The sequence below is a fragment of the Notothenia rossii genome (genome assembly GCF_949606895.1).
Source record: "Notothenia rossii genome assembly, contig: scaffold_278, whole genome shotgun sequence".
Taxonomy (NCBI): Eukaryota; Metazoa; Chordata; class Actinopteri; order Perciformes; family Nototheniidae; genus Notothenia; species Notothenia rossii.
In genome coordinates, this window is record NW_027639889.1 from 5,314 (window position 1) to 27,011 (window position 21,698).

General features: G+C 39.5%; 1 protein-coding gene across 1 annotated transcript; it reads left to right on the plus strand.

Moving 5' to 3' along the window:
* The first annotated feature begins 2,671 nt into the window (after nt 1-2,671).
* Nucleotides 2,672-11,194, plus strand: LOC307027287 (uncharacterized protein). Its single transcript, XM_079695501.1, has 2 exons — nt 2,672-6,783; nt 8,046-11,194. Exon 1 carries the CDS (start codon nt 3,238-3,240, stop codon nt 4,879-4,881), a length of 1,644 nt encoding a protein of 547 aa, XP_079551627.1. The 5' UTR covers nt 2,672-3,237; the 3' UTR covers nt 4,882-6,783; nt 8,046-11,194.
* Nucleotides 11,195-21,698: the final 10,504 nt, after the last annotated feature.

Here is a 21,698-nt window from a genome sequence, read left to right on the forward strand (position 1 = left end):
GAACATTTGACATCCGATATTTTTAAAGTCTTCAAAACTCTTGTGAAAACTCAGACTTACTCATGTCATCCATTTTTCTCGTGTTTTAGATTTGGTTTACCAAAGTCTTAGGTTCACAAAAGTAGTGTAATATATGACTAACACTGTATACATTTGTAATTCATGTCTAAAATGAAAATGTTTAAATTCGAATTTTGAGTAAAATAGTAAAACTATTTGCATACTGTTAGAAATTAAAATCAATGTTTTAATGGGGAAATGTAGTTTAAACATGCCGTCAGTTTTAATGCTCTTTTATACTGAAACAAATTAAATTCTTGTGCACAAGCAGTTAAGCTTTTATTCTGAAAATCCTTCATCTACGGTTAGCATTTAGCATGTGGCTAATATACGATTTCCTAAAGAGGTGAATTTAGTAGCGAAATGATATGGACTGGTGCAAACCGAAGCCCTACTGATTTAACACTACAACTATAGATTTCGAGATACTACCATGCTGAATATTAAATGAAGGTAAAGTTTATTTGAATACATTATTGTTTACAGACGAGAGTAGCATGTGACAACATCCGGAATGACCGGAAACCAAACGAGCCGAGAAGTATTTTTTAGAGTATTGATTACAGCGTTTAGAATGTGTTAAATGAAAAACCATGAAAGAGAATATGAGGAGAAAAGGCGTGTTAAGCATATATTGAATGTGAAAAGAACCAATCCTCTGTTTAAATGCAACAACGGACATTGGAGACGAGGCGAGCCGGCAGGCGGGGAGGAGCCAGCAGAGGATATATAACAGCACCGTAGGAGAGATCCACTCTCTTCTCTTCCCTAACGAGGAGCGGATCACAGCTGTTTGTCTGACTGAACAATATCATGCTTGTGACCAACCCGCGCTTTTTTAAATTAAAGTACCCAATTGAACTTTCACAGAGACTCCATTTAGTCTCCTTTTAAAGCTTCTCTCCTGGACGGGAGACTAACGAACACAGTTTACAATCTGGTGAGTTCCCCGACGTGATCCCGCTGACCGAGGAGAGAAAACCAACCGGCTGTTTCCTGGAGACGCTTGCAGCCATTCGACACACAAGAGCTCAAATCAATCGGTACGAAGAGGCCTGTTATGACAAAGATTCTTCACTAGTTAAACTAGGCAATGTTAGATTTGTGTGTTTGACGGCAGCCGGCGGATCCTGAAAATAGCTGTGCATTTTAATGTTAAAACAACCCAAATTGATAAAATAATCACTCTAAAACAACGAGGCGTTGTTTTGTCACAAGCAGGGTGAGTTCACACTTTCTTTTGTTCCATTAACCCTGCATGCTATTAACCATGTGTGGGTGTTGAATTTTAAATATAAATGTGTGTGGACATTGTACTTCGGATAGGTGCCTTGCTGTTTTCACATAGGTGTCTTTTGTTACATTCCTAGTTAGTTAGCCTATGACGTAAGGGTATATAGCCCATTTGACGATTTTTGTTAAGATCTGGAGACATAGCGAATCGGTTAAGGGCCGAGTAAGTGAAAACCAGCAGGGCATAGTGAATCAACTCAGGGTTAAGTAACCGAAGTCAGTGCTTTAAAGAAAGTCCTTTTCAAGAAAAGGCTTGGTTAAGGTCTAAGCCTTTATCAGTGGTTAAAACTGTTCTGTTTAAAAAAAAGATATTGCAGGTGGGTTACGGTAATCGGAATTACAACAGCAGTGCAGTAATAAGACGACGGTCTATTATTAGTTGCTGATAGGTCTCCATATTGGTCCCGGTTTGGCGTGTCCAAATAGCAACAGTTAACCATAGTCGACTATAAAGTCAAATATTACGTGAACAGGTTTATAGCTAGTGCGTAAGGGTTCCTAACTTTAAGTGATGATATCAATAAGATAAAGCCCATAGTCGACTATAAAGTCAAATATTACGTGAACAGGTTTATAGCTAGTGCGTAAGGGTTCCTAACTTTAAGTGATGATATCAATAAGATAAAGCCCATTTTTTTCATAGTAAACTAGATAGAAATGTTGTTATTTTAAACTAAGTGTTGTTTTGGCTTGGATTTCAGGGTTTATAATACCACACCAGTGGTTTACTTTGTTACGGTTCGTTTAAAGATCACCTCGCCATTGTTTAAAATCCCACCTGAGAGCCGCATGGACAAATCTCTTTGTCTACAGGTCAGAGTGCGAAATAATCGGGTGCCATCTTGTTTACACCCCACATGTGGAAAAACAAAGACAGGGCAATCGCCATTTCGTGAAATGCAAATTCAAAGCACTCCTTTCTTTGTTCTTATGCAGCTGGTTTCACTCCAATGAGGCATTTTCCTGACCTCCATCTTGTGAAGAACGAATAATACTTCTGGTCACAGTTGGAACTAGAAGGCTGAATCAATTTTTGGATATTAAAGGGAAGGATTGTTGTATTTTCAAAGTTTTGAAGTATTGCTGCTGGCAAAAGTGTATTGGCGGATTATCGATCTAATTCTGCTGGCAAATGTGTTTTGGCGGTTTTTGAAATATTCCTGGTTGCAAATGTGTTTTGGCGGTTACTTGCTGCGTTGTTTAACCATAGTGTAATGTTCTTCCTATTTTAAAGATATTTTTAAGGAAAATAAGTTTCTCCTTGTTAAAAACAACTCAGTTTTGCAACAGCTATTCCCTAGTGGATTAAGCTAGGAAATTAAAATAGCGCACTCTGGTTGTAGTACAGAATTATTTACACAAATAGAAAAAACACCATACCATGTGAAGTATAATTTTAAGTGTTATAAATAAACATACGCTTGATCACCAGAATAGAATTGCAAAGTGGTTTCTAATTATAAGATGAGAAACTTTACAAAATAACATAACCTAGACTGTAGAATATTCAAACACCACTTTATTGAAGCTAACACAAGTTGAGACATTTGCATAATTTCATACACTTCGGTATGCACTGTACACAGTGGATTTAGATTTTTACCGCAGATTTCTATTTTCATATTTCAAAGTCAAAACCATACTGTACACTGTACAATTTTTAATTTTTAAACAATTTAAAATTTGCACAAATTTTATATTTTAATTTACTTTAATAATATTAACCCCAAACTCAAAAAAAAAACAAAAAAAAAAACTAACCTAACCTGATTTAAAGTTAAGATCGGATGACATAGGATATTTATCAGGAACAAAGGTGCTAGTCGGAGGATTAGTGCTTCAATCTTTGATAACTTCATAATTTCATTCAAATAGGAAGAGAACATGCCACTTACAGACACTAAGTTGAGACCAGACGCAGAGCCATGCACAACTGCAGATATTAAGGAAAGGGTAAAAATCAGATCAGATGCTACAACAGTTCCAAATCTTAGACGGAAGACATGGACCCAATATGAGAAACTGTTGGAACAGTGGCAAACGAGAGGACTGTTTCCAGCAGATGATCAGCCTGGACCAACGAAAGCCCATAGAAAAGCTGTAGTTGAACATGAGAATGCTGAATACCTACAACAGGAAAAAGCATGGATCAAAGCCGGACAACCCTCTTGGTATGGACCTGAAAACATTGCTATGAACAGAGCTGAAAAAAGAAAAGTTATGGTTGCAAGTCTGGTATTCCATCTGGAAGATGCCAGCCAAGGATTGACAAACAGCTTACATGTGGAAGAACTCCGCAGAAGATTGGAAGAGGAGACCAACAGAAGAATGGACGAACTCAGAAGAATGGAAGCAGAACTCTGCAGAAGAGAGGAAGAATCCAACAGAAGAATGGAAGAACTCGGCAGAATAATGGAAAAGGAACTCAACAGAAGAATGGAAGAGCAGCTCAACAGAGGAATGGAAGAGAGACGAAAGGCAGTTGAAGCCCATAATGACATTATTGAAGAGAGACGAAAGTCAGTTGAAGCCCATAATGACATTGTTGCAGAAAGACAAAGGGAGGAAGATAAAAACCAACAACTTCTGGCGGAAAGACGACAAGAAGATGTAAGATTCCAGGATATGATGGCAGATAGACAACGGAGAGAACAAGAAGAACGAAGAACCGGTGCACATACCTCCATGCCATTGATAGCGGCTGGAAGAGGAGGATTTCAATACAAATCATGGACTCACAGAGACATGGAAGCATTAGCGGCAAAACTACCTCCACTTACACAAGGAGGTCAGAAGTGGGTGAATGATCTGGAGAAATACACAGTCCAAGACCACCTGTGCTTGGGAGACATGAGGGCACTGCTTGGACGGATAGAAGGAAGACTAGAGGCAAGAGCAGTGGATTCCAAGGCCAAATGCACCAACTCTCCAGATTACATTTTCTTCAACAAAGTCAGGTCGAGGTATTGGGCTGCCATTCGTCAAATCTACCCAACAACACGGAGTTTACATGCCCTCAACAGCCTGAGAAAAGAACCGGGGGAAGACATGTATGCCTTCCTGAAGAGATGTGAAGGAGTTTGGGAGGACTGCACTGGAGAACGACATGACGTTTCACCGTCTGTCGTAATGCTGTGGAAAAACGCGGTCATTAACGCCCTTCCCCAATCAGTACAGGCAAGCCTGGGAGATGTGGTGGCATTAGATGCTATACCCATTGAAGAATGGAGACAACATCTCATTTACCACGATATGAAATACCAAGCAACCCAGAGGGAAAAAGATGAAGAAATTAAAACATTACAACTAAGACTCTTGAAGATACAAACGGCGGAGAAAGATACCGAAGCTAATAAAAACAAGAAAGCGGCAAGACAAATGGCAGCTACATCAGAGAAGGCAGGGCAGATTCCTCCAACAATTCAAGCTCAGGAAGAACCAGAGAATGCAGTGCAGACATCTCAAACAGTTGAATCTCAGATAGTGCCAGAGAATCAGATGGAGAACCAACAACCAGGAGGTTTCTGAGGAGGCAGAGGCAGAGGAAAAGTTCTCCGGTTCGAGGGATGCTACATATGCAATCAGCTGGGCCATTGGGCTAGAGATTGTCCACAACAACAAATGAAATACCCACCACATGCACCAAACAACGGCCCACCATGCAGTTTCCATGATGACGACGGAGGCAGGGGGTCCCAGAGATGTCAAAGACGCACAGGATTTCCAAACATGAACCAAATGCCACTGACAGCCTGGTATCATCCACAACAATGAGGAAACTTAGAGGACCAGACCATCAGGTGATGCATCTTCAGCACTAGAGTATTTAGAAAACCAGCTACATCGAGCCACATATGTCACCACAGGAGGGAGAGGTTGAATTTTATTTAAAAGATAGTGAGTAGAATATTGCATTTACACAGAGCATCCACAGATTAGAAGTAGCAGAGTAGAACATTTAGCAGACTATTTTTGTAATTATGAGAAGGATACAGATTACAAGTGATGTTGTTCCTCCACACAGAAAACTATTGTGTCCACACAACTAGTGAGGTCAAGAAGACGGGCTTCCACCCAAAATATGCAAGGGGCGGCGATACACCTGACGTGAAGCTGTCCAGACCTGAAAACAGAAACTCGATTCTGCTGTGGTGAAGTCTGGCTACAAAGGGAGGTGTCCGATAGGGTCGCTTGTCTCAAACCAGTGAAGAAGTCAACAAGAACCCAGCAGAACTAGAAAGTGACTGTTAGTGGGAGAACTGTGATGGAGCGACAGAGACTAGCCCAACATTTTCCAGCCAGTACATAGATAGACCCCGTCAGAAGACCGGGGCTGTGTTTACAGGGGAACTTCATTTATTCTTAGCCAGAAGTGCAGTTTTTAATCAAACAATTATGTGATTTATGGAGTCAGATTACATTTTTCTCATAAACACAATTTTATAATCGGTCTGAAGTGTCTGTTTTAAGGCATGAGCCGCAGATTAAATAACATAACACTGATTAAGAGCTTGGATGAAGAAGTTGTAGGGTTTTTACAACAGTTTCAAGAATCAGTCTTTATTTATTTATTCTTGAGTAACTTTACTGATTTATAGTGTAGTGCGTAAGGCAATATCTCATTCGAGTGAGGGGCACCAGCCCTTCATGCAGGTCACTCTCTGTGAGAATAGTTCATATTTTCCCTCCAGTTTGGAGAAATATTATTTTATCATATGTTAGTTCAGCAGTGTCAACCAATCCTCTAATCCTAGAGTTATTGAGACGCATTAGCGACACCAGGGGTATTGTTTTTCGCAGCAACGATGATTCATAATACCATTACAAAAGCCATTATTGAAACAAGTAAACTATTAGAAGTGCTAATGGGAAATGTTTTGTGAATATGCATTTATGCCATCAGAAAGCCACACATCATATGATATTTTTGTACGCCTTGTGGGTACACGGAGAATTTATATTTATTTAATGCAACGTTGTGGGATTTCCATGTCCTGTTCATAATACGGTAATCATTACAATATTAATTGAGCATTTTATGCTCAAAGGAGGGAGTGTCATGATTATACAGATATGTTGATTTCAGTGACGTTGTAGTTAATAAATAATAACATGTAGTCAACAATAAGTCATAAAACAACAAGAGGTATGCCGAAGCTTGGGCCTTCTCCAAGGAGGGAGTGGTCCAGTTTTAGATATTAGACAAATAGAAGTGGATGAATATGTCAGAACTCTGAGTAATATTATGCAAGTTTTGTCTACACAGCAGGCTAGGAAAACTACAGAGACACCAGAAGAGACACCAGAAGAGACTACTGTTCGGCCAGGTGATTGGGTGAGGGTGAAAGTTCACAAAAGACAGTGGGCTCATCCCCGGTGGACGGAAGCGTGAAAAGTTGTAACAAACTTCACACGCGCTCCGGTTTAAAGGTAAAGAAAAAGGAGCAAATTGACACCACCTCACACATTGTCACCCTTCACTGGCAACTTCCAGAACATTATTGGGAGTTAGGACTGATTTGGCAGAGCTGGAACAAAACAATAAATAGAAATAAGATAACGATAGAAATAGCTCAAAAGACAAATTGTCTATAGATTTTTATAGATTGTACATTAATGTGAAAACCTATTTTTTTTGTTTTACATCTGAAAAAGAGTCCAATTTTTTGTATGTTATTTTTGGACTCATTATTTAAATTCTGTAACAGACACAACCAGGGATAAAATAGAGATGATGACGAGAACAAAGCCAAACCAATTGTGGGGTCCCCTAGGGATAAGAGTCAGAATAGCATTGTTGATTGTGCTCATTACACTTGGCACCTTGTTGGTTGGATGGGGAGTACAATATCAAGTAAAACATGGAACCATTAGTTCACTCATAGAATGCCCACATCACTAACAAGACTCCAGCTGTGTTTCACAGACTTTCACTTATCCTCAGAGCCAAAAGATCAGCTGAGCAACAAGAGGAGGAGTTAGAAATACTCGGTCCCAAACAAGAGGCGGTTATAATCAAGATGATTCACCCCCCCTATATGCAGTTCTTGTATCAAATGATGAGATGGGTTTAAGTGATCGGGATATGTAAGTGATGGGGATTTACAGATTAGGGGAATCTCTAAATACACTGGATCCATGTTTTAGTCTGTACCAGAAACACCCCCTGTTAAGTTTATGAACAACCGACCGGTGACCTGAGTAGAATTATTGAAAATGATTACAGTTGAAACAGGCTACTAACCCAAAAGTACAGCTTTGTACGTACAAACTCTATGAACAAAATTTCCTAGCAGACAGTGGCGACTTTGCAGATATGACCAGTCACCAAAGTTACTTATGTTCTAAATAACAGTGAGATTTAAAGTGATGGAGAAAATATGGAGACGTTCCTTTATAGTTTGTGAAATATGTGGTGTTTGAAGCATCTAGGTATTTAAATTTATGGAAGAAAGTTGTTTCCTGAAAGAGTTAATTGGAGTAAACATGTTACAGTGGGTGAAAACAATGTTTAGGGATATGGTACAATTATTAGAAAACATTAACTGGGCTTAGATGACATTTAACATCAAAGAAAGATAGTATGGTTAGGAAAATAGAGTGGGAAAGATTGGATTTATTTTACCTCAGTGTGTTAGAATTAACTATAGATAATGCGTCCCGAGATCTCTCTCTATCTCTCCGCCTGTCAGAACGCTACGACCCCAACTTCCAAGCAGACAAAAGACCTCACCACGGAAGACTCCTCCTCCTCCATCGAACAGACAGAGAAGCAGAGCTGAACCATCTCCACCTGAGGAATCCAGAACTACAGGTGACATAAAAGGCACACTCTCATCGGTCCCCCACAGGACATGAAGTTCCAAGCTGAGCCACAAGATTTGGACACAAGAGCAGAGTGTGGGACATGAGAGCGGAATACGCCCTCCATGCAGCAAAGTAGAGACTGTAAAGGAGGAGATGAAATGCAAAGCAGATGGGACACTGAAAAGAGTTACAGCGGAAGGATCCAAGAGCAGATGGACTGAGGAGAAGGTGGACGGAGGAGAAGACAGGCCGGAGGAGTTGGCATGGTCCGGCAAAACGTGAGGGGGTCGTGGCTTGACAACCAGAGGGGGAGAGAAGGAAAACGGGAGTGAGTGAGTTTACACATAAACACACTTATTCACCAACGAGAAATACGGAAAAAAAAATATTTATTAGCCATGAATTAATCAATTGGTTAATTTATAAAGAAAGAAAGAGGAAACTATTAAATAACCCTAAAAACACACTGAGGGTAGAACATATTATTCAATCTTTTCATCATATGAACAAATTATTCTTTAAGAGTTTTTTTTTATTCATGTGTGAATTTGGGTAAGATTTAATTTGTTACAGTATAGACCTACAGTTTAAAGGGATGGTGTTAGTAACCACTCTATAAAAGCAGACACATTTTTATTTGTATGGAAAATGTTAAAGGTAGAGCTAGTACCAAGCCAAAGATAGTATTCCAATCTAGAGTATTGATTTCTCCATTGTAGCATGGTTATTACCTCAGGAGGGAAGATTAAGGTGGAAATAACAGTTGTTTTTCGTCCAAGATGTAGAGTTTTAAAAAGACAAAAGAGAGATTGCACATTTTAATAAAAAAAAACTAATATAATTGGGAGTAATATATGCGGGGCCTTGGATCACTCATTGTGATGGTGCATATTTTACAACAAATATCGTTCCGGGAGAAGGGGTCGCTCGACCCACCCTGCAGACGTTTTAAATCTTACTTGCAGCTTCAGAGGGAGCGCACGGCACCAGAGTATGAGTTTTAGAAGACAAGTGCCACCAGCTCCTAATGGTCATCCATTCAATCAGTGATGACCTGACATTTAGAGATGTTATTTAAAGGAGAAACATATCTGCCATAAGTGTAAATTCCTGAATTGAACTACAAACCATTAATGAAATGACTTCTGTTTTTAAAATCCTTGTTAAAGGAGGAATAATTATCACATGCTCGGGCACCCAAGGTTCCACACACTGTTAGAGGGGTTAGCATAGCATAGCATTTAAGTAGACAAGAATTGAAAATAAATTAGTATAATGAGTTATTGATATTCCACTGGTTCTCACACCATTTCAGGGACTTTATCACTGCATTAGAACAGACCACCCAAAGGTAATGAGAAGGAACTTTTACGTGATGAAACTCTACAACTGTTGTAACTGACCAAAATCTTCTCCCAGAAATGATTGTCTAGAATGCCGTACCCCAGAGTAGAACGTACCGATTGATCACGACGGCCCCTTCTAGAGAACATATTACTTTCATACCTTAAATGGTATGAAAGGAGGGAGGGTAAATTTCTCATGAGGAGATAATTACAAATGCTAGCAGAACAAGACGACCCACCCCGTATACAGATGTTGATGACAATGATGAGTTAGTTTAAATGATATGGATGTTCGGAGATGAGATTGATCAATGAATGTCCAGCTGATGTGATTCTTTACATTATGAAATCATGTGAAGAAGTGAGCAAAATAAAATGCTAAAATGGAGTGAATCCATTTCAATTTACTTTACACTATTCCAAGATAGTTTATTTTTATTTTTCAATTTACTTTACACTATTCCAAGATAGTTTATTTTTATTTTTCAATTTACTTTGCCAATCCAAGATATTTTATTTTATTCTTTATTACTTTATACTATTCTAATATGGTGGATCTCATGTTGTAAAAATCATTGCTATTCTAAAATGGTTTGTTTCTTTTCACTTTGTAAAAACAAGTGCCTTAACACTGAGCGTGGTATGAGAACGGTTTCTGTGAAAGGAGGGACGAAGAAATGTTCTGATACCAAGCCATTGCTGCTATTTTGAAGAATGATATTGAATGTAAACACTAGAACTTATGCACAAGGGAAAACTTTTATGTTTGAACACAGACAAGAATTTATTTTGTATTTTTGTAAAGCCGGCTGTAAAACCATTCCATTTGATTGTATGTTTGTTAATATGAGATATGTAATATGCAAAGTTCAGATGAAGAACTCGTTGATTTCAGTATTATACACACCTTTTAGGTGTGTAAGGAGGGACTGTTAGAAATTAAAATCAATGTTTTAATGGGGAAATGTAGTTTAAACATGCCGTCAGTTTTAATGCTCTTTTATACTGAAAAAACAGACATTCTTGTGCACAAGCAGTTAAGCTTTTATTCTGAAAATCCTTCATCTCCGGTTAGCATTTAGCATGTGGCTAATATACGATTTCCTAAAGAGGTGAATTTAGTAGCGAAATGATATGGAGTGGTGCAAACCGAAGCCTACTGATTTAACACTACAACTATAGATGTCAAGATACTACCATGCTGAATATTAAATGAAGGTAAAGTTTATTTGAATACATTATTGTTTACAGACGAGAGTAGCATGTGACAACATCCGGAATGACCGGAAACCAAACGAGCCGAGAAGTATTTTTTAGAGTATTGATTACAGCGTTTAGAATGTGTTAAATAAAAAACCATGAAAGAGAATATGAGGAGAAAAGGCGTGTTAAGCATATATTGAATGTGAAAAGAACCAATCCTCTGTTTAAATGCAACAACGGACATTGGAGACGAGGCGAGCCGGCAGGCGGGGAGGAGCCAGCAGAGGATATATAACAGCACCGTAGGAGAGATCCACTCTCTTCTCTTCCCTAACGAGGAGCGGATCACAGCTGTTTGTCTGACTGAACAATATCATGCTTGTGACCAACCCGCGCTTTTTTAAATTAAAGTACCCAATTGAACTTTCACAGAGACTCCATTTAGTCTCCTTTTAAAGCTTCTCTCCTGGACGGGAGAATAACGAACACAGTTTACAATACCAACTACTCATTATAAATGTAAAGACAGGGGGAGCAGTGGCAGGGTCTTTGTCCGTCTTCCAAGACAGTGGGACTGGCTGCTGTGCAGGTGGGGGTGCAGGGCTGCTGTGCGTGTGCTCTAAGAGACCTCCTTGCTGGCCGGGTTGATGGTGGTGGCTGTGGTGGAGCCTTTGTGCCGAGGTGTATCTTGACCTGGTAGCAGGCACATATGGAGGTGGAGGCAGCTGTAGTGATGCTGGTCCTTGGTGGTGATTGATTGGTGAAGGCCCTTGAGCCACAGTGTATCTTGACCTGGTGGCAGGCACAGGTGGAGGTTCTAGCTCCTGGATATATGCTGCCTGTGGGCCGCTAGGCCCAGGCAGATGTGAAACCTCTCTGTAAAACCAATTAAAATGTAGGAAAATAATTACTACTAAGTTCATTGAAATAAACTTCAAGTGGCATGTTGCTTAAGCACAAATAACAAGGCACAATTAAAAAGAAAGTTTGGGAGGTGGAGCTGGCAACCCGGTATCACGGCAAGACGTGAACATCTGACGATTTACCATGCTGGGAGACGTGAAGATGTCACGATTTCGTCCCTTCAAACGTGACAGTTACACGGTATTGTTAACATGACCCAACCAGTGGAGATATACCCGGATATGCCAAGCAAATGCTACCCCGACGGTCGGTTGTTATTGTCAATATTAATATAATAATGATTTATTTTGTAATAGTCACACTCAATTTTGCCGATGTTCTTGTTGCCCCAGCTGGTCGACACCTCTTTTAGCAGAAACAAAGGCTACATTAATGTATTAAATCGATGTTAATCCATGTGTGTGGATGTGGAATTAACGGACGTGACGTTGTGCGATTGCGTTGCCAGGCAGCAGCTTCGGTTCATGTTAATTTACAAACTCTTCAACTAGAACCGTAGTTAGATTTAAAAACATTTTAGAAGGCCTCACGAAATACTTTAATGTAAATAAAAATGTAAATGTGAAGGAATGTGTGTATAACAACATACAGGAAACAGACGTAGGCAAGATCCTCAGCTCGGTGATTCAATAGTTTAGCCGCAATGCACATTGGGTAATGGTGTTTATGCGATATGAAATATGAAAAAATAATACTTTGTTCCGAGTGTGCTTGCTTTTCTCTTTGAAAGTCATCACATAACGACATTGTAATACACGGTTCGGCTGCATTAAATATTACATATCTGCCGTAGTTCTCTATTTATAGAGCCCTGATGAGAAGACCTCTAGACAAACAGGAAGAACTGCCGCCAAAACTGAAAACGTGACGTGGATCATAAATATATCAGCAATTAAACAACATCTTCAATTTCACTTCACTTTGACCATATTTGATCCAAATGGTAGATAGGTTATATTTACACCATAACGGTGCACAGCTGATAGAAAAGGACTTGTAGTTTTGAAAGATATTACTGGTTTTCTTTGAATATAAGAATGTAAATACTGAGTTGAGAGAATAGTCAGGGGTTTTGGGTGATGGGAGACACATCTATGGATTCAGAATTGCAATAGCATACCATTAAATGACGGATATACCTTCTGATGTTCCATTTTCACAAGCGAAAATAATCTCTAGCGCGTCCCTAATTGTTATTTTTTTTTTAGCAATTTTCTCAGTCTCTCTCTTGTTTCCTCACATACGTTAACTGATGGGAGACACGTGGTTCATGTTTTTTTCTTGGTCGGTAGGTCCTTAGTGTAGTGTCCATTTGTCGTTTCAGACCAATTTAGCTGCAGCTGCCCTGGCCGATATTTACTTGACCGACATACGATACAACCAAATCCCACACAGTGTAACGGAAAGTCAAGCTGCTTTTGAGTGGCCTTATTGGCTGCTGTGAGTCGTCGGGTAAAGTCTCACAATAGGTACCGCTTGAAAGCTACAGTTCCAGCAATTCGGTGGTTATTTGCATGATATTTTTTGTGCTTATAATCGAAAATATCTGATTAAATACATAGAATATGCGTACTTCGAGATGGCGCTGCAAGCGTCGACTCCAGAGGGAAGCCATCATGCTCTTACTTTGAAACCTTGAAATGCGGAAATGTTGTCATCAGCAGGCCATCACGTGTTTTCCGAAAATAACCGAGTGACACGAGCATATTTCGGTCGAGACTGGCGGAAAGTTTGTCTCAAAACTCTGTGTGTGTAAAAAGACGTTCCACAAGCAGAGATTTGAGATCCACAAGCAGAGATTTGAGATCCACAAGCGCATCTTTGGTCAACAAATACAATACCTGATCGAAAGTTGTCAAAGTTAAAGAGATATTCACAGATCTTTTTTTTATTTGTGAAAATATTTTGCGTATTTGCAGATCCGTTTTACATTTGCAAATGTATTTGTGAGTTTGCAAATCTGTTAAATGCATTTGTGGATGATGTTTTACATTTACAAATCACATATTTACACACAGATTATTTTTATGTTCACACACATATTTATGAGACAAGTCTAAGCCCATACAGGGCCATCCCGCATAAACCGTGAGCTTTAGGAGAACAGTAATACAGCTGAGTAAAGCCAGCACGCCTTCCGTCATTCGGAGATCTCCAGCTTCACTATCAGCCGTGAAAAAGTGCCCAAAAAAAGCAAAACAAACACGTTTCTTCACAAAGAGACAGCAGGCCAGAAAGTTTAATTTCAGAGCATGCGGGAATGATGAGAAAGCTGTCACATGAGGGGCCTGGGATCACGGCCCCTTCGGATCAGGCTGAAAAGCTGTCCGACATTCAGTGCACGCTGTCTCTCAAACTTCACCAAACAGGAATTTTGGAGTGCATCCCTTATTATGCTATAAAAAGTCATTCCACTCTGGCCCAAATGTGAGAGGAAAATGTGATGCATTTACAGTGCACATAAGGTTAAGCATATACTGTAGGCCTGAGCCGTGCACTCGGAAGACCCGGGTGAAGTTTGCAGCGCTGGGCATTGAACACATGTTTTTGTTTTTTTCCTACACCAGAGCACATTCTTTATGGCACAACTTGAGTACACAAATATAGAATTGACTAAGTAGACATGTTAATCTAGCTCTTTATGCCTATTGTTCTACAGCCTGAGAGACTTAAGAGGCTGCTTTAAATATACTGCTAGAGAAAAAACAACCCTTGGAGCAGAAGTGACTCAAATAGCTCAAAACAAATATAGGTGTGTAGAATTTGTATTAGTCAATAGACTAAATACGTTTTTTAAATACTAAGGATGGGAATCTCCTTGTGGCATGTTTTACATAGGCACACCTAGGCTGAAGTAGTTTTCTTAATTTGCCAAGTCAATGTGTTTTGAAAAGCATCGTATGCTTCCAAATTACAGTCGGCATAAGAATATCTTTCCACTGAGAAAAGACTTGATATTCTCTGTAATCATTTGAAAAAAACTTGTGCATATCAGTTTCAGCATCTGTTATAAGGGTAACAAGTTTATTTAAATTACTGTAGATAGGATATTGGGAAACAAAATCCAATATTGTGCAGTTTGTATAGCCTAAAACGAAAATATTTTCCTGAACCTTAACAAGAAATATTGTTCCTAAAACAAGTTTTACACTGAAGGAGCTGGTACGGGCATAAAAAGTCATATAGCCTGGTAGAAAGAGTTTATTTTTTATTTTCTAACAAACACAAGGTAGCTATTTACAGTCTTTACGCTAAGCTAGGTTAACTGGCTCCTGATTGATGCCATATATTTACTGTACAGACATGGGGTTGGTATTAGTTGTCTCATCTTACTATATTAATTAAACCATTTATTTCGATTTTATTTATTTAATCTCCAAACGTTTTTTTCTATTTTATGGTATGGGTCACGTTATGGACTACTCCTTTGGGTGCAATTATTTCCTGGTGACTTTCTGTTACTATGAAACTCCAAAGGCCCCATTTTTGTTGAAAGATATCAGAGTGCTATTACCTTCTCTTCTCAAGCATTGGCAAGAAAGCAAATATTGAAAATGCCACAGTATTTCTTTCAAAAAATTCAATTATATATACAGTACATCCCTCAACTGAATAATTAAAAAGTATCCTGAATCTGACAGTTTTCCTTACCGCAACTGCCCCAGTGAGGCTCCAAAGACATATATGTAGACCCATCTCTGGCAGCAGCATGCCTGGAAATAAATGATTACCAGCTTTGGTTGCAGCTCCACAGGCATTCCTGTTACCTTCCAATGTCAGTAGAATGCTAATATGCTCGTACAGCTTCATCGGACATGCAGGGAATGCCGGGGACACCAGCCCGAGCATGAACAGGGTCCCCTCCTGGAATGTTTTCCAAGGTGTCATTTTCTCATTCCTTCCACTGTCTTTGAGTGCAAGAGGTCAGGGGAGCTCAAGTACACTGAAATAGCATTACACAGTATACACTATGATGCCTTTGGCCTGAATCCAGTTGACCCACAGTAGTGAAACCTTTATTGAGCCTCAATTAATAAATAAACAAAACAACAAAACATTTATGTGTTATCGTTCTATCAAAAGAAAAAACAGAGTGCTAACATTTTTTCACGGTACATCAGTGTTGTTTAGTGTTTCTTTAGAACAGAACTATGAGTTGCCATACGTTTTATGAAAAGTGGTTAAAAGAAGCTTGAGGCCCATCATCTCTAATTTGATGTACTGGAATGAAGGTTGGAACCAACAGCAGTTTTATTGTGCGTCTAGAAGCTTTTGGCACAGGCTTAAAAACCAATGACCATTACAAAACACGTTAGTTTCCATGGTCATGTCAAAATATGTATTCCAAATGTTGGACAGTGCTGTAAAAACAGTTGCAGTGTGCAATGAGACACATTTGATAAAAACAGTGCAAGGAGTTGAGATTAAAATGGTTCATTTTGTATTTTTCAACCTGAGCCCTATTTTACTCCTATGTTTTGGTTTCTTAGAGGAAAGCAATGTTGGAAATGATTTCTATTCTGAGTAGGAGCAGACAGTATCCAAGAAATGGACTACAATGTAATCGAAATTCATTCTTCAATGAAAAGGGGGGGGAAAAAAAGTTTTTCTGTAGCTTAAGCTTGTTTTGATCTGTTTGTTGTTGTGTCTAACCAATTTAACTCAAGAAGAAGTCTTTTTCTGTAAACTCGCATGGCATCTACTTTTTTTAACCTGTTAACCTCAGGGCTTCTTAACATTTAACAACCTATTAATGTGTCAAACCCACTTAACGGGAAGAAACTCAACTAACTGGCGGTATGACACATTTTTACCGAAAGAAAACCCAGGCACGTCCAGCTGGGAAGAGACCAAGGGGTAGACCTAGGACCAGGTGGAGGGATTATATCTCTTCGCTGGCCTGGGAGTGCCTTGGGATCCCCCAGTCAGAGCTGGTTGATGTGGCCAGGGAAAAGAAAGTTTGGGGCTCTCTGCTGGAACTGCTACCTCCGCAACCCGACCAGGGATAAGCGGGAGAAGATGGATGGATGGATGAAAACACAACTCTAACGCCAAGACTCTGAATTAGCACTAAGCGAAAGAGTGCTAACTCACCTAGCACATAACTCACGGTAGAAATATTTTATACTTCATCGATTCTGCACAACAAGATATCATATGAAAGCTGAGATTTCAAAGATTCCAATGGTATAAGTATCATCACTGTGCGAAGAAGAGACCAGACAACACACAACTTAACCTTACAGGGCCAAAACGGTACGTCTTACCTTCGCTGTTTTCCGATCGAAAGTTGTGTTCAATGGCATTAAAATGCATACAAACGCTGCTGAAGGTTAATCCAATGTGTGTGTGTCACTTTGAAATGATTACTGATAATCCTTCATAAGGTTTAGGTCAAAAACTGAGTTTTCATATATAGCTGCTATGAGAGCTACGAGAGCTGTAACCCAGCTTCCGGTTTTGGGCATTCTGGCTAAGTGAAGTGTTTTTTTTTCTTCTAAATTTCTCTAAAAAGGTCAAATGTCTCTTGTTTTGCATCAATTTTGATACAGGGTACTTATTATATGTTATAGTTTGGATTCCTAAAGATTTTAGTCTACTATCTCATCTTTCAAGGGTGGTTTTCACTGTAAGTAATGGGTTTTTTTTGGACGGAAACTATAGTTTACATTTTTTACTATGTTCAATTTTGAATTAACTTAAACAATTCAAAAATCAAAACATTTTATATTGATTCTGACTTTTTTACATCCAACTCACAGGTTTATCATTGCTTTGAGAAAAAAGATTATTAATTTACCCCTTTTAGAAGTGAAGATATAGTCATTTGTTCTGGGAAGGTCATTTTCGAGCCTGAGACCTAAATTATCTAGATATTACATTTGAAACATTTCTATGAGATCGCAAATCTTTTAAATAACTCAAAGCTTCTATTCCTCCAACACAACAAACTCTGACGAGTCCATATTTTTCAAAATACTTATGAGCTGGCCATTTTGCTTTCCAATAGTCTTTTTATTTGGCAAATACACAGTGTTTCATCATTTAATTCTTAAAACATGGTCTGCATCTTTTCCTAGGCTTTTGGGTTACAGACACTGCAGAACAAATTTAGTATAATTAATGTATTAACTACAGCTGATAACATATTTCAGGGATGGGTTTTAGTGACAGCCAAGGAAACGGAAGATGGCCAACTAAAAATGAAAAGCCTTGTGTTTATGATTCCCTGCATTTTCATTCCCATGACCAAGTCCATTTGAATCTGTTGAAAGCTTAAATCGCCTCAAGTATTCTCATGCTAACCTCAGAAACACAAAGCCATGGTTAGCACAAGAACATACAGTAATACAAAAAAAACCTTACAAGTGTAAATATACACCAGAACATCAGATTCTCTAAAACTGAAATATAGGCCATAATGTTAGCTTTTACAACTATGGTTAAAGTATATTGCTGCAACATTTGATAGCATTTCTTCTTCTACAAATTACATTGAATCTATCCAGTGCCAGACAAAGTTCATATCTTGGAGGTGACTGACCTCTACTATTGTATGAAAAACTGCTGACTGCACTGGTCAGCATTACTCAACATGTCGGTAAACACAGACATTGTTCTTTGTCCTGAAACAACATAATTAAAGCAAAAGAGCTTTTTCAAATCCTACTTAAAATGAGGTCCATTTTAGGTGAATATAAGTGTAAACAGGGAAGTTAATGTTAGGGGATTTCTAAACTGTTCTGCTCCCTTCGCTACTATGTATTATGAGATGCGCCGATGAAGACAGCCGCATTTTCTTTTGGCTCCTCTCCAACTTTGCCCTTATTCGTATTTTTTTAGTGTTTATTCACTTTTTGCTTTTAACATTGTTCGCAACATGCAAGCCGACCGCACCAACTCTGCTATACAATATAGCAGAGAGGAATTTCTTCACATCAGAAACTTTGTGGACAATAGCCCACCGACAGACAATGGAGATTCGCCATGGCTACCTGTTGTCCTACCTGAGAGACGCAAGAGGAAGTCCAAGCGGGGGTCCCGCGCCGGGCTGCTGGTCAGACTGAGGAAACGAGAAAACCGACCCCGTCTTCCGAGTATTCTTCTGGCTAATGTTCAATCGATTGGAAATAAGATAGATGAACCCAGGAGTCGGATTGCTTTTCAACGGGACATTAAGAACTGTAACGCCATTCTCACCGAGACTTGGCTAAACCTCCCTATCCCGGACTCCACCATTGTTCCAGACGGATTCACTATTTTTCGCCATGACCGGACAGTTAACTCAGGGAAAAGTAAGGGAGGTGGTGTGTGCATCATGATAAATAACAACTGGTGTACAGATGTGAGGATTATTTCGTCGGACTGTTCCGCTCATTTAGAGCACCTCATGATCACATGCCGGGCTTTTCACCTGCCGAGAGAATTCACATCTGTTGTGATTACAGCAGTGTATATTCCGCAGCTCGCCGACAACAACACGGCACTCGATCAGCTGTTTGGGATTATCGACAAGACCGAGACTTCGCGGCGTTCGTTGTGGCCGGGGATTTTAGCACCGCTAACATGAAGAAGGTCCTGCCGAAGTACTACCAACACATCAGCTGCCCGACGCGTAGGGGAAACATATACTTGACCATGTTTATTCCCCTTCTCGACATGGATATAAGGCTCTCCCTCGCCCTCCCTTCGGCAAATCAGACCACATCTCACTGCTGCTGCTGCCTGCTCACAGGCAGAAACTTAACTTAACATAACATCAAGACAACATATTCGAGGTGGTTTTAAATAACATATCCGTATATATATTTCTCCAAGTTACATTTTTGTGTGCACTGAGGAGTCTCAAACAGGCGTTTGTTTAATCATTTTAAGATTGGCTTCAATCAAATTTTGCGAATGAATTCTTCATATATGATACATGAGAGGTAACATTATATTTATGGTATTATTTTCACATATTTCTCTCCATTCTTCCTTCTGCCGGTGTCGCAGTTTCTCGTCTCTCCCGTTTTTGTTCTTAGTGCGTACGCATGGGTCAGAGTTTGCGTGGAGGACCGCATATTTTCCAGTCAAGTTTGTTCTTTATAAATCGCAAACATTGCTTACAAACTGGCGTACGTCATCTTTTGAGCGTACGCACCGTTTATAAATGAGGCCCCTGAACTGTTGAAGCAAAATCTGTTAAACACCTGAACTGTTGAAACAACATCCATAATATTCATCTGGCTGCTACTTAGAAATTATTTATCTATTTACCTAATATATCATATTCCAATAACTTGCATATAGACTCTTATTGCACTATTTCACTATTTCAAATCTTTTTTTTTCTTTTCTTTTTTTCCAAAATATTTTTATTCACATGTAAGACAAAAGTGTAACAGTGCATTACAGCAATTAAGGCATTTTCATTTTTTTCCCGCACAAAAGAACCCTTACTCACTTTCCTTTAACCCCGCCCCATCCCATCCCATCCCATCCCAACCACCCCTCTCCCGGAGCACTGAGGCAACAGTACATCAATACAATACAAAATGATAGATACAATAATATACATGCACATACCTGCATACATACATACATATATACATACTAACACATATTCAGGGATGTCACACGAGCTGCATGTGTGGCGGACAGGGGAGTAATCATATCTGAATTATAGATGGATAAATAAGGGAGAATCCCTACAGCGACACCATATCAGGGGGAAGACGGTCTACATAGCTGATCAGTGGCCTCCAATGAGCGTAAAACTTATCCGAGGAACCCCGGAGAGTAAACTTAATTTTTTACAACTTTAGAAGAGACATAGTATCACTGAGCCACATTTTAAAAGAGGGAGGTAAAGGAGATTTCAACAAAAGAAGGATTTTCCTACGAGCAATCAAGGCGGTAAAGGCAATGACAATGGTTTGAGCGTTTGTAAAGTTGATTTCATCTGGGGTCCTACCGAAAATAGCTACATGAGGGGATGGAGAGATTTTTAGACCTACAATTTCAGAAATACACTCGAAGAAAGATTGCCAGAAGCTAGATAATTTAGGGCATGACCAGAACATGTGAGTCAGGTCGCAGGGGGCCTATCACACCGGTTATCTAATCTATCTGGATAAATCTTGCAGAGCCTTGCTATAATGTAGTCTATGGAGAACTTTAAACTGTATTAGGCTGAGTCTAGCGCAACTGGAGGATGAGTTAACGGCTCTCAGGGCCTCCTTCCAAAAGTCATCAGAGAAGGTGAACTGTAGTTCCTTTTCCCAATTAGTTCTAATCTTGTTAATGGCAGATTCATCAACCGCAGAAAAAAGTTCATAAAAATAAGAGACATGGCGCCTAGACAAAGTTCTTGCTCTAAGTACAAGATCCACTCCACTGGGAGGCAGGGATTGGGGGAATTGTGGAGAGTGGGTCTTAGCAAAATCCCTTAGTTGAAAGTATCTAAAGAAATCAAATCCTCTTAGATTAAAGGCAACCCGTAGTTGGTCAAAACTGGCAAACAGGCTATCAATGTATAACTCCCCTATGCAGCGGAGGCCTTCCCTCTCCAAGTGAGAAAATCGGGGGTCAATTGTGGCTTGTAAAAATAGATGGTTGTTACAGACATGAGTCGCTTGAGGAAGAGTAAGCCAACCAAAGTGACGTCTAACTTGTGCCCAGATCTTTAAAGTGCCAATTACAACGGAGCTAGATGTGAATTGTGAGGGGGAAAGGGGCAGAGTGCTACACGCGAGGGCTTGAAGTGACGTGGATCGACATGAGTTGGCCTCCACAAGACACCAGTCACTCTGGGGTGAAGTAAACCAGAGCATGATCTTGTGTGTGTTTGTGGCCCAGTAGTAACCCATAAGGTTAGGTAAACCAAGCCCACCCAGGAACCTGTCCCTCTGCAGTAATGGTCTATTAGCTCTTGCATGTTTACCAGCCCAAATAAATGAGGAAATAATATTATCAATAGCAGTGAAAAAAGATTTAGGCAAAAGAATAGGTAGGCATTGGAAGATGTATAGATATCTGGGCAGTACATTCATTTGTATCGTCTGAACTCTTCCTGCTAAAGAG